This window comes from Gossypium hirsutum, chromosome A05 (assembly GCF_007990345.1).
Source record: "Gossypium hirsutum isolate 1008001.06 chromosome A05, Gossypium_hirsutum_v2.1, whole genome shotgun sequence".
In the NCBI taxonomy this organism is placed as follows: Eukaryota; Viridiplantae; Streptophyta; class Magnoliopsida; order Malvales; family Malvaceae; genus Gossypium; species Gossypium hirsutum.
Window position 1 is genome coordinate 27249300 of NC_053428.1, and position 17706 is coordinate 27267005.

General features: G+C 35.6%; 2 protein-coding genes across 2 annotated transcripts; both read left to right on the top strand.

The window, feature by feature from the left end:
- Positions 1-518: 518 nt before the first annotated feature.
- Positions 519-3156, top strand: LOC107959544 (laccase-14). The gene is made up of 7 exons (XM_016895619.2): positions 519-678; positions 907-1058; positions 1148-1392; positions 1476-1601; positions 1691-2279; positions 2383-2735; positions 2838-3156. Exons 1-7 carry the CDS (start codon positions 580-582, stop codon positions 2975-2977), a joined length of 1704 nt encoding a protein of 567 aa, XP_016751108.2. The 5' UTR covers positions 519-579; the 3' UTR covers positions 2978-3156.
- Positions 3157-11345: 8189 nt separating this feature from the next.
- Positions 11346-14370, top strand: LOC121228899 (putative 1-phosphatidylinositol-3-phosphate 5-kinase FAB1D). The gene is made up of 5 exons (XM_041111915.1): positions 11346-11411; positions 11501-11573; positions 11685-13225; positions 13308-13574; positions 13794-14370. Exons 1-4 carry the CDS (start codon positions 11346-11348, stop codon positions 13551-13553), a joined length of 1926 nt encoding a protein of 641 aa, XP_040967849.1. The 3' UTR covers positions 13554-13574; positions 13794-14370.
- The last annotated feature ends 3336 nt before the right edge of the window (positions 14371-17706 follow it).

Genomic DNA, 17706 nt, shown 5'->3' on the forward strand with positions numbered 1-17706 from the left:
ATTAAAAAAAATATCATTTATAGTTAAATAATAAAATAATAGTTTAAATTTTTTTTCCTAAGTAGTTCAAAAAGAAATACCAAAACTATTAGCAAGTTAGAAAACACCCATATCTTAATTTAAATACAAATTTTAAAAATAAAAATTAATAAAATAATCGGATTAAATATGAATTTTGAATTACATGGCAGTGGATTTCATTAAAAAGCAAAAGTTTAAAAATAAAATAATGTTTAACATAAGATATAAAAACTTGAAATAAATTGAAAAAACGTTTTCAATAATGTAGTGGATAGGTGGCTTGATGTTATTGTTAACCCCCAGGGTATTTTATTTTGCCACGTTTGTGTTTTCCCCTAGTCAATGTATACACGTAATACATAATTTTCATTTTCCATTTTTTTAATAAATATTTGGGAACGTTTGTTTTTTCCCCCAAGTCAGTGTCTACAACAAATTATAGCTGCAAAAAAAGCAACCAAAGGAGCAGGAGCTTCCTTTCCTATAAATGGTTGAATTTTATGGCCAAAAGATGAGAAAATTCAGGGGCGAACTAAGAACACGGTAGAGAGAAAAAAAATGGGTTTTCACCGAGATATGGTCTCATGGTTTGTAGGGGTTCTATTTCTAAGCACTTTGCTCCTTTGCAGTGCTGACGTACATTACTATGAGTTCTTTGTGAGTTCCCTGTTCTTATATATTCTTACATGTCACAGTTGTTTCGTCTATATATTTTGGAATTTTTTTAAGTTTATTAATCTTAGACTTCTTATTAAAATATGACTCCTAAAAGCATGACGGCTAAGCGTCTGAGAGTGAAGACAACAAAATCATCACAGCTGCTTGGACAGCGAAATTATTACCTTTTTTTATATAATAAGTGAAACCATAGTTTTTTTATTGCAGGTGCGAGAGTCAAACTTTACGAAACTGTGCAACACAACGACATTGCTGGTCGTAAACGACAGTTACCCGGGTCCTGAGATTCGGGTTCACAAAGGTGACACTGTCTTCGTTAATGTCCACAATCAAGGAAACTATGGCTTCACCATTCACTGGTAACTATAACCTTTCTTTCATTCTTCCAATGATAATTTCCCTAAGAATTGAATTCATTAGTGATTAAGATAAATTAAACATGTTGCAGGCACGGCGTGAAACAACCAAGGAATCCATGGTCCGACGGTCCCGAGTACATAACGCAGTGCCCGATTCAACCAGGGACCAACTTCACCCATGAAATCATATTATCGGATGAAATAGGAACCCTGTGGTGGCATGCACACAGTGACTGGACTCGCGGTTCTGTCAATGGAGCTTTCATCATTTTACCAGCTGAGAACGAAACTTATCCTTTCCCCACTCCAAACGCCGATCAAACAATCATACTTCGTAAGTATGTCTTTTGATTTTTCGGTTCTGTTACTTGTGTATAATTATATGAATCTTAGTTTGATTCTTGTCTGTATAAACAGAATCGTGGTACAATGAGGATTATAAGCAAATTATCGATGATGCACTCGCAGCTGGTGTTGCTCCTCCCACAGCAGATGCTTATGCTATCAATGGACATTTAGGAGACACATATGGATGCCCCAGTGGTACGTTCTCCGCATTACAGAAACCGGAATCGAGTTTCTATGCCTAGGGATCCTTACTTACACTAAGAGTCTATAATTGGGTGTTGCAGATACAATATTCCTCATGGAAGTTGATTCTGAGAAAATATACCTTCTCCGCATAATCAATGCTGCAATGAACGAAGAGCAATTCTTCACCATCACAAACCACACCCTCATTGTCGTCGCACAAGATGCCTCCTACGTTCGAATGTTCACCACAGACTATATAATGATAAGCCCCGGCCAAACCATGGATGTTTTGGTCATTGCCAATCAAAACGTCGGCCAATATTACATGGCTATTAGGCCTTTCTCTGATTCCGCTGCTCAACCTAGTGAGTTCATTACTACTGGCGTTTTTCAATATACAAACAGTGAGGGTGGATTGAATGCTTCCTTGATACCGCTGCCCGCAATGAACGATACAGATGCTATGCTTAACTTCATCAGCCAAATTCGGTACGCCAATGTCTCCCAAAACCCGACCATAAATGTACCGGCGGATACAGATATCAATAGACGATTGTACATTGCAATCGCCACAAATACCATGCCATGCAACACATCAGAATGTGTTTCAGATAGCAGATTCGCTGCAAGTCTGAACAATGTCAGCTTTGTTTCCCCACGTATTGACATTCTCCAAGCATACTACAGGTGTGTGTGTGTATATATATAGCAATTCTAGTACCGCTAGAAAAGAAAAGAAAAAATAATTTGATTACTGTAGCTAATTCTTAAAGTTTTGGTAATATTGCAGGAACATCACTGGTGTTTTCACCCAAGATTTTCCGTTTACTCCACCAGTATTCTATGATTTCACTGGAAACTTGACTGATTTCAATACTGAAGCTGGGGAAGGGACGAGGGCTATTGTGGTAAATTATGGGGATGCAGTGGAGATGGTGCTGCAAACGACCCAATTGGGGGCTGGTGGAAGTCACCCAATTCATTTGCACGGTTTCAGCTTCTATTGGGTGGGAATTGGTACCGGAAATTTCAACAATGAGACAGACCCAAGCACATATAACCTGGTTGATCCGCCACTTATTAACACTGTCCACAGTCCTGCTGCAGGATGGGTTGCCCTCAGGTTTTTTGCAAACAACCCCGGTAAGTTTTTCAATTAGAAAAAACAGAGCTCATTGTCGTCCATCTTTCTAACTACCAAAGTTATTAAGTAATTGATATTTATATATAATATAATGTTTTCAGGGGTGTGGTATATGCATTGCCATTTCGAAAGGCATAGTAGCTGGGGAATGAGCACTGTTTTGATTGTGAGGAATGGAACCACCACCGAAACCAGCATGCGCCCACCGCCATCTACCATGCCTCGTTGTCCTGGAACCTAGACCTAGTACAAGCATTGAATAAAGTGGATTAACACGTGCATAGCATGTAACTGAAATAAGATTTTAATTTCATAATTTTAAAATAAATAGTTATTAAGAATTTAAGTTGTGACTATCTTTTCATATTTAAATCATTGTTGTAAAAAGTTATATAAATTTTAAATTTTCTCTTAATTTTATTTTAGAACTTTTAAAATCATATATGAATTGATTATTGAAAACATGATAGATTATCAGTTTTATTCACAAAATTGGACCTATAATATTTTATTTAAACCTATTAAGCACCAAACTTTTATTAGTAATTCACAATTAACTAGTTTTAACTATCACATTATTCTTCAAATTTTTGTAAATCAATTACTAGTGAAATTTGTCGAGCGAAAAAAAACTTTCTTAAATTGTACTAGAGTAGATATTCGTGTGATGTATGTGATCAAAGTAGGTACTATAATTAATATAAATATTTCAATAGAAAAATACGAGGATAAATCGAAGTTATTTTAAAAATAAAAATGTGTTGCCCGTTTGGAAAATAGTATCCTTAATTTTTTTAGGTGTAAATTGTTTAAGAATTATGGAGAAATGAATAATAGTTAGCATGTTAGATAGAAGCATGCAAAAAAAAAGAAAAAAAGAAATAAGGGACTGGAAGTGTAAATATATTTATAATATTGACGTTATAACTTATGAAAGAAAAAAAAATACATTTGTACGGGAATAAACGGATCTACTTGCAACCTTAAGAAAGCTTAATTTCTTTACCAATTTCAACCAAAATCAACACAATCTATTAGGCAACCTGATTGATAGGATGGAAGTACTTTTAAGAAGGTAAAATAAAAGCAGTTTTTGATACTTATAAACACCATCAAACTTTCTAGAAGCATTTTTTAGGTCAAAATGTGATGGTCCCCCTTTTTTTTATACAATATTAAGGGTTGGAGATAAAATTAACACAGTTTGAACTCGTGTCAAACAAATATCTCACAAAAACTTTAACTATTGATCAATACAAGTCAATATCCAGTTATTTATGATTAATTGTAAATTTGTATAATCACTTAGTTGTTTAAATGTGGAGTTCTTTCAAAAATGTAAAATGACTTATTGAACCCTCTAACTTTACAAAAAAAGAAAAGATTATTTTAGCACTCCATTTAATTTTCGTTTCTTTTAGCTCTTAAACTTGTGTTGTTTGTCAGACCACCTTAAAATAAATGAAAATGTTAACGTCTGTTAACTTTGCTAACGTGGCATACACATGAATTATCACGTGGATGCTACAATAGCAATTAATTAATTTTCTAAATTTTAAAAAATTCAAAATTAATATAAAATTTAAAAAAATTAATGTGGATGTCACGTTAGCAAAGTTAACATATGTGGATGTTACGTTAGCAAAGTTAACATATATTAATTTTTTCCTTTCATTTTAGAATAATTTGATGATCAATATAAATTTAAGGGCTAAAAAGGACGAAAAATTAAATAAATATTAAAATAAATTTTGTATACAATAAAACCGCATCCATTTAAACTAACATTTAGGTATGATTTACGGATCTAACTCCATAATCTGTTAACAGTCTTAATCAATATGTGAAATATTAAGATTGTATTAAAGAATGTAATTTAAATATGTAAGTTTATAGACAACAACATGAATAGGAATAATGTTAGAATTTCTTTCTTTTTATCAAATGGAAGAAAAGCCAAGATATTACACCGCAACGGCAACCATTAATTTATTTAACGTTTTGTTTGATTAACATGTTTAGCCAATTTAATTAACCTGTAATTATTTTATGCATGAGAAAAAATAAAACATATTCCCTTCAAACATATATATATATATTGAAATAGTTAGGAAAAGTGAATTACATACCCTTTTTTTGTCAATGCTTGGCAGAAAAAGAAACATACACACATTATATTTAATCTCTTATTTCAACATTAACCTTATAATTATTTCTTAGAACGGAAACTATTTACCTATATTAAAGACTAGTGGTAGTGGTGGTATATCGCAGAATTCCATTGGTAATATGTCTGCTGGAGGAAGATCGAGCAGTGATGTAATAATGGCCAACATTTTGGTTTGGACACAACAAGACGTCAATAACTTGCCCTGGGGCTAGGTTTAAAGAACTTGTAAAGGAACGATTGGTATAGGTCCCATTTTGTCCGACAATCGTCAATCTGTGTTTTTCGATGTCAAACACCATTGTTTCATTGGCAACAGCATTTATTACGCGAATAAGGTAAAGGCCCTGCCCTGGCAATCTACTTGCATCTCAAAAGTTGTATCTACAACATCAAAATTGTTGGATTATTAGCATTCACAGTAAAGGTTTCTGCATAAAAGTTAATCTGTTATCAGTTTTCATTTCATGCTGTATGGCCCAGGGAAGAGGATGCTTAATTCATGTGATGCAAACTTACGTATTAAAAGTACAAAATAGAGTTAATAAAAAAAAAAAGATTTTGATGGGTCCAACATCTCGGATTTTAGTCTTATGAATATCTTACCTGACTTAACTTGGAAACAGTGAGGCCTAAGTTATTACCAGATATCAGATACCAGAAAAAGAAAAAGTCTAAACAATAGCGGATACGTACCGTTGCTGCATCCATATGTTTCTCCGGGATGGCCATTGATAGTGTAAGCATCTGCTGAGCCAGGAGCTATGGTTTGATTAGCTTCCGTTAACTCTTCCCTGAACCATTCCCCTAACGGAATATTATGCCAAAACATCCATATAAGCAATTAATTTGCAAAATATATGAATCAAACATGTTAATCAGATGTACCAAGTATAATTGTTTGATCAGAAGTAGGTGCAGGGAAAGGATAGTCTTCATTGGCTACTGGCAAAATGACAAAGGCACCGTGGGCAGTTGCAGCAGCCCAAGCACTGGTAGCTTGCCACCTCAGAGTTCCTATTTCATCCCTGTTGGAGCTTGGAACAAAGAAACAAGCAAAATGAGAAGCTTGTGCAGCAAGCCTCGTGGCTTGGTGAAGAAACAAAAAACAGAAAATTGCTTTAGAGAACAAGAACAGAATTGAAAACAAGAAAAATAGAGCATGAAAGATGAATGAAATGTGATAAATTTCATTAACTTGAACAATGGCATAATGCCAATACATAAATCAAGCTTTTTGCTTGTCAAAATCAGCATAAGGTCAACTAATATACACCAACTACCACTAATACATTGGAACTTACAAAACTAAACTTGTACACATAAGTAAAGCTGGTTAACAGCTCAATCACATTAAAAATACATCAAACTTCTGCCTAATATACTTCAAAATGAACTAAAATAAGTTACATTGACTAAAATGACAAAAAGAACAACAAAATAAACTGCAGCACTTGGCTTGGCAGCTTCTGGTCTTGGTCTGCTTTGCTTGGTCTGATGGCTGGTGCATGAGCTGCATGGAGGGCCACATTCTAACACTCCTCCTTGGTGTCCATGCTGCTAATTCCAAGTTCTTTCCTTAACTTAATGAACCTTGAAGCATTAAGGGCCTTCGTGAAAATATCAGCAACTTGTTCCTCTGAATTGCAATGAATTAGCTCTATTTCTCGAGCTTGTTCCATCTCTCTTACCACATGCAATTTAATGTTGAAGTGTTTGGTTCTACCATGGAATATAGGGTTCTTTGCAATTGTAACAGCAGACTTGTTATCACAAAAGATCTCTGTTGCTTTCCTTTGATGCAGGTTCAAATCAGCTAAAATCTTCCTTAGCCAAATGGCTTGATTGACAGCATTAGCAGTAGCAACATACTCAGCTTCTGTTATTGATTGAGCAACTATTGATTGCTTCTTGGAACTCCAGCAAAACACAGTTGAACCAAGTGTAAAAGCATACCCTGAGGTGCTTTTCATATCATCCAAGGAACCAGCCCAATCACTGTCAGTGTATCCCACTAATTTCAATCTTTCAGTCTTGCCAAACTGAAGTCCATAGTTTAGAGTCCCTTTGATGTATCTCAGTACCCTTTTTGCTACTTGATAATGCTTTTCAATGCAAAAATGCATGAATCTTGACAGTAGGCTTGTGGCAAACATAATGTTTGCTCTTGATGTAGTTAGATATAGCAAACAACCTACTAAACTTCTGTAGGTGGATTCACTAACCTGCTCATGATCTCCTTGGCTCGATAGCTTTGATCCATTGAGAACTTGTTGGTTTGCAGTTCTCCATTGAGAACTTGTTCAGATCTTCATAGCAAATGTCTTTTGGCTTAAGAAGATTCCATCTGTAGTTTGAAATACTTCCAATCCTAAAAAGTATGTCATTTGCCCCAAATCAGACATCTCAAACATTTCCATCATTTTGGCTTTGAAATCAGCCAACATTCTTTGATCTCCTCCTGTGACCAAAAGATCATCAACATACATGGACATAATGAGCTATGTTACAGCTTGTTTCTTCTTGACATACAAGGTTGGCTCACTAGAACTCCTTTCAAATCCCAAGCTGACCAGGTAACTGTCAATCCTGCTATACCAGGCCCTTGGTACCTGCTTTAGGCCATAAAAAAGCCTTCTTCAATCTGTACACCATGTCTTCTTTACCTGACACAACAAAGCCTTGAGGTTGGTCAATGTAAATCTCTTCTTTAAGGAAACCATTAAGAAATACAGACATTACATCCAGTTGATGAATGATCCACTGCCTTTGTGCAGCTAAAGCAACTAGCAATCTGATTGTATCTAGCCTGGCTACTGGTGCAAAAGTCTCCATGTAGTCCAGGCCATACTTTTGGCTAAAGCCCTTCACAACTAACTTGGCTTTGAGCTTGTTTAAGCTCCCATCTGCATTCTGCTTGGCTCGATAGACCCATTTTACCCTAATGACCTTCCTATTGGCTGGTTTTTCAACCAATTCCCATGTTTGGTTCTTTTCAATCATGGCCATTTCATCAAACATTGCTTGTTTCCAGCCTTCATGTGATTCAGCTTCTTCAAAACTACTTGGTTCAACTATAGCCATATGTGCCCTCTCATAAATTTCAGCCAATGGTCTGGTTCTCCTGACTGGTTCTTCATCAATGTCCATTTCTGGACCATTTTGTTCTGGCTCAGTCTGATCAGCCACAAGTTATTCAGAAATAGCCTCAGGTTCATTTTTTTCCAATTCCAGGTTGCTTTTTCATTGAACACTACATCTCTGCTCATCATCACTTTATTTGTTGAAGGATCCAAGATCCTATAGCCCTTCTTAACTAAACTGTAACCTATCAGAATGCTTCCTTGAGCTCTTTTATCCAGCTTGCTTCTTCTTACAGCTGGTACTTGTGCATAACACAAACAACCAAAGACTCTCAAGTGAGCCAGTGATGGCTTGAATCCAAACCACCCTTCAAATGGAGTTTTTTGGTCTAAAGCCTTGGTTGGGAGCCTGTTTTGAAGGTAGACAGCAGTGTTAACTGCTTCAGCCCACAAGGTTTTGGGCAGATTTTTCTCAAACAGAAGGCACCTGGCCATATCCATCAAACTTCTATTCTTTCTTTCACTAACCCCATTTTGCTGAGGTGTGTAGACATTGGTGAGCTGATGTTTGATGCCAGCATCATTACAGAGGGCTTGAAACTGAGCTAAGATGTACTCAGCTCCATTATCTGACCTGATGGTCTTTAATTTATAGCCTGTTTCTGTTTCAACTGCAGCTTTGAACTTTGCAAACACTTAAGCTACTTCTGACTTATGTTTCAAAAAGAAAATCCAACAATATCTGGTATGATCATCAATAAAGAGAATGAAATACTTACTTCCATTTAGAGAATCTTTCTTCATGGGGCCACAGACATCTGTGTGCACCAGTTCCAACTTGCTTGATGCTCTCCAGGTTGTGTTTGTAGGAAACGAAAGCCTGGCTTACTTTCCCATTTGACAAACCTCACAAATATCTTCATTCTGAACTGACTTGGTGAAGTTTTCAACCATTTCCTTGCTGACCATTCGAGCCATCGATCTAAAGTTGGCACGACCAAGTCATTGATGCCAAAGCTTAGTGTCTTCTGTTGAAGCAACATGAGCTGAATGTAAGTCACCTGACCAGTTGACTTCAAAGAATTTGTCACTCATGGTGACTGTCATGAGGCTTGATCCATTTGGATCAATGATTTGGCACTCCTGGCCCTTGAACACAACAGAGTAGCCCCTTTCAAGTAGTTGAGAAATGCTGAGAAGGTTCCTGTCGATCTCAGGTACCAGTAGCACATTTGTGATGACTTTGTCTCCTTTGGAAGTGCATATTAGCACATCTCCTCTTCATTTAGCTTTGATGAACTAACCATTTCCAATTTTTACCTTGGCTTTGCAAAATCTGTCCAAGGTTTTAAAAATGTTAGCATCTGGTGACATGTGGTTAGTGCAACCACTGTCCAGTAACCACCCTTTTGAGCCTTTGCCTTGACCAGCTAGACATGATATAGCAAAGACCTGCTCTTCATGGTCACTACTGTCTTCAGCCACTCTAGCTTCTTCACTCTTGTTTTCTGCTTGATTCTGCCTAGGTCTGCCTTTTTCTTTGCAGACCCTTTCAACATGACCTTTCTTCTTGCAATGTTGGCATAAGGTATCTGGTCTGAACCAGCATCTAGCCTCTGGATGACCAGGTCTTTTACAAAATTTGCAGAGTTGATCTCCTTCTCTTGTGGCATCAGGCTTAGGCTTATTTTTCCAGTTCTTCTTGCCTTTATAGGCTGAGGTGCTCGAGGCTGCTTTGGCCTTAGCTTGAAAAGCACCCTCCTGGTGCTACTCCATTTGCTGGCTTTCCTTTGCTCCTGAGCATAAAGAGCATTGATAAGCTCAGTTAAGGATATACTTGCCATGTCTCTTGAATCCTCTAGGGATGAGATTTTTATCTCATATCTTTCAGGCAATATTGAGAGTACCTTCTCCACAATGCTTGCCTCACTGAACTATTCTCATAGACCCCTTATGCTGTTGACCACAGCCATTATCCTGTCTGAGTATTGCTTCACTGTCTCTTCTTCCTTCATCTTCAAATTTTTAAAATCTTTCGTCAAATTCAACAATACTGCTGCCTTGTTCTTTCAGTGCCTTGAAAATCCTCATTGAGCTTGTCCCAGGCTTGCTTAGGAGTCTCACAAGCCATGATTCTAGTGAAGATAACATCAGAAACACAGTTCTGATTGCATGACATGGCCTTGTGCCTTTTGGTCCTCTCATCTGTATGCTGTCTGATTTGAGCCACTATGGGATTGGCTCAAAGTGGAGCTGGCTCGACATCAGTATTGACAACTTCCCATAGATCAAAGGCCTGCAAGTAAGTCCTCATCTTGACAACCCATATGTGAAACCCCTCACCATTAAAGACTGGTGGTGCTGCAGGAGAAAAGCCTGATGAAGCCATTCAGTTTACTACAACAGGTCCCCTAAGATGAAAGCTCTTGATACCAATTGTTGGAGCTTGGAACAAAGAAACAAGCAAAATGAGAAGCTTGTGCAGGAAGCCTCGTGGCTTGGTGAAAAAACAAAAAATAGAAATTTGCTTTAGAGAACAAGAACAGAATTGAAAACTAGAAAAATAGAGCATGAAAGATGAATGAAATGTGATAAATTTCATTAACTTGAACAATGACATAATGCCAATACATAAATCAAGCTTTTTGCTTGTCAAAATCAGCATAAGGTCAACTAATCTACACCAACTACCACTAATACATTGGAACTTACAAAACTAAACTTGTACACATAAGTAAAGTTGGTTAACAGCTCAATCACATTAAAAATACATCAAACTTCTGCCTAATATAGTTCAAAATGAACTAAAATAAGTTACATGGACTAAAATGACAAAAAGAACAACAAAATAAACTGCAGCACTTGGCTTGGTAGCTTCTGGTCTTGGTCTGCTCTGCTTGGTCTGATGGCTGGTGCATGAGCTGCATAGAGGGCCACATTCTAACAATCCCCTAACTCTATATTGTAAGTGAAGTTTCTTCCTGGCTGAATTGTATTCTTCGAACCATCAATTGTATCCTCAACGCCCTCCCTACAAACCCACAAACATATATCTATATATATGATTTAAGTGTTTGATCGTAAACTAGGAGTGTAAGCATCTACATATATGTATATATTAGTATTACCAGTCGAGGGAAACAGCATGGTTTGCTTGATTGTGGACATTGACAGAAACTGTATGCCCTCTACGAACCCGAATCTCAGGCCCTGGGAAGCTGCCATTGATAGTCAAGATGATCTTCGTGCTATACAGCTTTGTGAACGGGGATTCTTGCAACTGATTTAAATAAAACCCAAAATCAAAATTCAGCACTGCTCTCTCTTATTAACACAAACACAAACAGCTGGAGTTTAGCATGTCAATCAGACCAGATTGGCTGAAGGAAGAATCCGAGAATATATGTGGATATTCTGTTCTTACTGTGCTTTGATTTATGACCTAATGTTTCTTATCTGGTAAACTATAAACATAAGCATGTTAATATGTTTGAATTGGTGTTATTTTCTTCAGGTTTATACAAAAAGAATGGTAATGTTCAGAGAGGTTGCAACCTTTTTGGTTCAGCTAAGGTCTCAGTTTGCGGGTTCAACCTTAAACCTTAAAGATTCCTTAAAAGTATTCTCTGATGTTGAAGAGATGCTGGAACTGGAAGCTTCTGAATTTGAGGTTGGTTTCTCTTCGTCTTTCTGATAAGTTGTTGGGTGTTGTTGCTTTTACTTCTTTTTCATATGTTCCATTGGGAAAAAATTGCAGCTAAACATTCAGAATGTTGTTGCAAATAATGGAAATGTAAACTTAGGTTCTCACAAACTCCTCAGCTCGAACAGACTAAGGTGGGACCTTCTTTTAGAAGCATGCATTTGGGATCGACACTTGCATTCTCTGCTGCTGCCTAATCCGACAGTAGTAGTTGCTGGTGCCAACAACAAAGCAGTGGTGGAGCAGCTGAAGTTGCATACTGATAGTGCTGATGGAGAGGACAGTGGTAGAGAAAGTAAACCTATAGATGGTGATAAAGGTTCTGAAAATACTGGAAATAAGAAAGCTTATTCAGGTTCTTTGGTTGGAGGTAATAAATTTCCTGGTTATGAATTATCTTCAAATATTCCTGTTAAAAAATCTGAAGGATGTGACAGCATACAAGGGGGTGTTACTGAGGTTGAAAACATTGAAAACCCAAAAGTAGATGCTGTTACGAAATCATCTGAACCAGAGTCCGTTGTGGCACATGATATTTCTGTTTGTTCCCATTTTGGTGATGAGAACTATCAAACAGAAGATGCAACTATATCAGGTCCTTTACAAGTGGATAGAACAATCTTAATTTCCAATGATCTTGATGACAATGATTCTATGATTGATTCAAATGAATCAAAGATTGATGGATCTCCGCATTCCTTACTATCCAGTTTAGAAAATGTAAATGGATGGTTCTGGATGCCTTTTTCTGAAATCAGACAGATATACATGAAGGACCTTCAAAGAGGAAATGTCCCCAAGTTTGAATCCATCAGTGGTTATACTCCACAAATACCCACAGGCTGTCAATTAATCAGGGAGGAAGCATCAAGGCTACGCATACCTCTAGGAACTACTGATTATATTGTGTCAGATTATGAAGGTGAACTCTCGAGTATAATTGCTTGTGCATTGGCATTGCTGAAAGATCTGCCTGCTGGAACTGAAGTGTCTAATCAAGATGGGAGGAGAGACAGACTAGTTGAAAGTTTACGAAGCCTAAGTCGTGTTCCTATTTTAACGTCCCTGTATTGGTCGTCCAGTGGTTCCTCTAATTCAGAGTCTGTCTCTAGTCTGAGTATTTCTTCAGAAAAGTCGTGCTCCAGTTTTGATGGGTTAAGCTTGTTGGATTCTCTAGTTCCTCCTGATGCGCATAACATAGGGGTTTCTCTAGGGGTTTCAAAATCACTTGGGAAGGGTAAATACTCGGTATTTTATTTATATACTAACCAGTTTCGTGATCTTCGAGAGCGATGCTGCCCTTCAGAGCTTGATTATATTGCTTCCCTTAGCCGATGCAGAAATTGGGATGCCAAAGGAGGGAAGAGCGTGTCATTTTTTGCTAAAACACTTGATGATAGGTTTATTATAAAAGAAATCCAGAAGACAAAATATGAATCATTTGAGAAGTTTGCTTTACATTATTTCAAGTACATGAACCAATCATTTGAGTCTGGAAGCCAAACTTGCCTTGCTAAAGTTCTTGGGATTTATCAGGTTTGCTTTCCTTTTCATTTTAAAAAATATGCGATTGCTTTATTCTTTGCTCTTTTTTTTTTAACATTTAAACATTTTGTAGGTAATAGTAAGACAGCCTAAAACAGGGAAAGAGACAAGACATGATCTTATGGTGATGGAGAATCTTACCTTCGGTAGAAATATTACTCGCCAGTATGATCTTAAAGGGGCCTTGCACGCTCGATTCAATTCAGCTGCTGAGGGTTCTGGAGATGTTCTTTTGGATCAGAACTTTGTCAATGACATGAATTCCTCTCCATTATATGTTAGTAATCAAGCCAAGCGTCTCTTGCAACAGGCTGTATAGAATGACACAACTTTCCTCAATGTGAGTTTTAATTTTTTTCTACGGGACTTTTCCTTGCTCGAACTAGATGCATTCTTTCTTTTCTTGAATAAATTTTGCCCTTATAGTATTCAGCACTCCCCATCAACCCCAACATCCCAAACCCCTCCATCAACCCCATATCATCTATATATTTCCCTTGTATGTTATATTCCTCAAATTTGGAATGAGGTGTTGACTGAGTTGTGTTCCCTTGTACAGTCAATCAATGTAATGGGTTATTCTTTACTTGTTGGGTTGGATACGGAGCGGCGGGAGCTTGTATGTGGGATCATTGATTATCTCAGGCAGTATACTTGGGACAAACAACTTAAGACATGGGTTAAGTCTTCATTGGTTGTTCCTAAGAATTTGTTGGCAACTGTGATTTCTCCCAAGGAATATAAGAAAAGATTCAGAAAGTTCATGTCAACTTCCTTTTTGAGTGTCCTTGATCACTAGTGTTCACAGGGATCCTCTGACCCTTGCCAACTGTGTGGCACTCCAAATGATGCCTCGTCTCAACCCGAGTCCCTAAATGGTATTTCTGCCTAGTTCTTGTATTCCTTGTTTCCCATTTATTCTTTGAATCATCCCTCTTTTTTTATAGCCAGTTGAAAAATGTTGTGTGTATATATATACCCAACCCCATTATAATACAATTTTTAGCAAATTTGTGGGGATAGTTTCAACTAGCATTCGTCGTATGTTCAGAATTTTGTATGGTCAAGTGAGAATGTAAAGACCCGAGGTTATTGGAAGATTGATAATGTAAAATCAATTTAGAGTTTCAGCTACCAATTTGTATTCTTGGTGCCTTTTCCTGTTGTTGTATTTATGTGTTTTTTTCCTTCTGAATTTCTGCTATCAGCCTCTGGAATTACTACCGCTGCATACAGTTGCTATACTTTTACTTTAATTTTTGTGTAATTTATAATGATCCAGGTTTATTTATATAAGTAATTGAATTAATAGATAAATTTAATTTCTATTATAACTTAATTAAAAAAAGTACTCTTAATCTATATTGTTTTCCCAAATAATTACCTAAACACTTTTTTCTTTGGGTCAATATAGATACTCAAACTGTTGTGTGGTTACCTATTTAACCCTAAACCTTGTCCAAAAAAATTGTTCAATCAGAAGTTACCACGTCACTTTGTAAGCAATATATTTTAAAATTTACATGAAATTTTAAAAAAAACAAAGAAAAAATAAAAATGAGTTTTAATTAAATTTATTATCGTAATTAATAGTTTTGTTTACCCAAATTATAACTTTTACCATTTGTTTCTTTTCAGTAATCAAAACCAAACTTTTCATTTTCTTTCTAGGATCATAATCTTCCATTATCATTTGGGTTTAGGTTTTCATGTTCATAGTTTGATTTGTTTGTTTTGAGATCTTCCTCTAAAGCTGTAACAGCCTAATTTTCAGTGGTGTCGGAACAGTGATTTGAGATCACGAAATCTGACAAATGAGTAGGAAATATTATTAATTTAGTGAGTATAAGTTAAATGTGAAGTTAGGAAAAATTTTGAAATAGTAAAATGTACAAATATATATATTAAAATAATTAGAATTGAAAACGAGGTATCGAGACCTCGGGAATTTTAAATCGAGCCATAAATATTTTTATAAATATTTATGGAGTGTTAATAAGTTAGTATTAAAGTTTCGTCAAGAAATTTTAAAGTATTGATAGCTAATCGAACAAAAAGGACTAAATTGTATCAAATGTAAAATTATGGGAAATGATTAAATAGCTTAAATGATAAAAGAAAGAGGGTTTAAAAGGCAAATAGACCCAAGGTCTATTTGGGCTGGACGGCAAGAGCATGAAATCACCAAGAAAATAAGGGAAAAATTAGAAAATTGCAAAATTTACTTAATAAAGCTAGGACTAAAGTGGAATTATCTAGATTTCTCTTTATTTTTCTGCATTCTCATCAGCAAAAACACCATGGAAGAGTTCCCTTAAGCCGGGTTTTCATATTTTTTACTGCAAGTAAGTTCAATTCTTGATTATTTCTTGAAATTTTTGTGTTTTTTGTGACTTTTACAACTAGGTCCATTTGTTGAATTCATTAGTTCTTGATTCTATGAAAGAAATTGAAAGTTTCTATGAATATGTGCTGGAAGTATATGATGATTTGACATAGAATTAGAGTTTTAAATTGTTTATATGCTGATTTTATTGAAAGAATTGAATAGAAAGTGAATGTTTGGGACCTAAATTGTAAAAGAGTTTGAAGTTAGAGTTTTATGTGGAAATTCTGAATTTCAATAGTTATGAAATAACTTATAATGTCTAGGAAAAGCATTAATTGAGAAAATTAGTTTAATTGAGGGGTTAATTAAGTAAGGACTGAATTGTATGAACTGTGAAATTTGGGGCAAAATGAAAATCAACATTTTGCACTAAAACAGTTTTGGACAGCAGCAATAGTCTAACTTTGAAAAATCTCCAAAAATTTTAGAAATCTAATTAGAGGATGAATAAAATATGAAATTAAAGCTTATTGAGTCTAGTTTCTTATAGAAGAACGGTGTAAGCAATAGAATTGTAAATCATGAAATATAATAAGTTTTGTGAGACAATGTCAGAATGATTTCGGGTTCCCCTGTTCTGACTTTGGAAAATCATAAAAAATTGGAGAAAAATAATTAAGGGATTAAATTTATATGTTTAAAATCCTTAAAGAGTCTATTTTCAATAGAAATAAGCGGGAACATCATCCGAATCTCGTACGATAAGATAATTAATTCTTAGTGAAGAAGGGTCGGAACTGTCAAACAGCAGAACAGGGGAAATTTTAAAGAATAAACTGTACTTATTGGCTGAACCAAAAATTCTGAAAATTTTATGGTAATAAGATAAGTAAGTCTAGTTTCGGGGAAAATTAGTGGATTTTAATTTTGAGTTCTGTAGCTTAAGATATAAATAATTTAGTGACTATGACGCAAATGGAAAGTTTTGAATATATAAATTGAAAAGTGTTAAAATTATGGAAAATTCTGACATTTTATAGAATTCATAGGTTGTTATCAATTTGTGTGAGAATAACTGCTGGAAATAAGGATTAAATTGCAATAATTTTATTTTATTTTAACCTAAGGATGAAATTGTCATTAATTAAAATTTTAGGGGTAAAATGATAATTTTGTTTAGAGCATTAGTTGAATGTATTATATCATGAAATAAATGAAAACAAAGATCAAATTTCTTTATAAAGATCACGATGACTTGAATACGAGACTTGAACGTGGAAAAGAAAAGATATCGGATTAATGAAATATCTGATAAATGAATCGGTAACTCGGGTAATGCTCCGTAACTCTATTCCGGTGACGGATTCGGGTTAGGGGCTTTAAAAAAGCCATTCCCCCTCACTGGTTCTCTTGTCTTTGTGCACTGTTAAATATGGAAGTTCTTTTTTCTTTCATTTAGCTGGATTTCTAGATATGGGTAAGCTCAATTCTTCATTATTTCTTCGTTCAATTGTTAATGGTGGAAGGAATCTTTCCAGTTACACTTTTTCTTTTTCTTGTTCTTTTAACACCATTGTTACCCAAATCGAAGCTTTTTAGTAAATCTTCAATGTCAGTAAGGGGAAACCGGAAAAAGTATGACCGCTTCAATAATGTTGATGATGCTTTGACTTTGTTTAATAATGTAATTGAGAAGTACCCAGAGTCTTGGATTTTGGAATTCACTAAACTATTAGCCGCCATTGTTAGAATGAAACAATATGCCGTAGTTGTTTCTATGTATAGCCAAATGGAATTATTAGGAGTTTTCCATAACGTGTATTCTTCGAACATCTTGATTAATTCCTTTTGTCAGTTATAAATCAAATTGATTTTGGGTTTTCTGTTTTGGGGAAGATGTTGAAGTTAGGTGTTGAGCCTGATGCTGTAACTTTGTCTTCTTTGATCCATGGATTTTGTAAACAAAGTAATATTTTGCAGTCTGTGAAATCGGTGCCTTTTTGCCGTAATAAGATTGCACTCCCCTTGAACTAATATGATGTTTTGAGCTTCCACTTGACATCTCTGAAATGAAGTCGGATCTTGAAAATAATTCATCTGCAGGTTCAGAAATTGAAGAAAAAATTTAAAAGAAAAAAAAAAA

Bases quoted from the DNA above. Each gene is read 5' to 3' on its own strand.
- LOC107959544 (XM_016895619.2), top strand. From the start codon at position 580: ATGGGTTTTCACCGAGATATGGTCTCATGGTTTGTAGGGGTTCTATTT. The intron at 679-906 runs GTGAGTTCCCTG...TTTTTATTGCAG, and splicing joins TACATTACTATGAGTTCTTT to GTGCGAGAGTCAAACTTTAC. The intron at 1,393-1,475 runs GTAAGTATGTCT...CTGTATAAACAG, and splicing joins CGATCAAACAATCATACTTC to AATCGTGGTACAATGAGGAT.
- LOC121228899 (XM_041111915.1), top strand. From the start codon at position 11,346: ATGTCAATCAGACCAGATTGGCTGAAGGAAGAATCCGAGAATATATGT. The intron at 11,412-11,500 runs GTGCTTTGATTT...TATTTTCTTCAG, and splicing joins GTGGATATTCTGTTCTTACT to GTTTATACAAAAAGAATGGT. The intron at 13,226-13,307 runs GTTTGCTTTCCT...AACATTTTGTAG, and splicing joins AAGTTCTTGGGATTTATCAG to GTAATAGTAAGACAGCCTAA.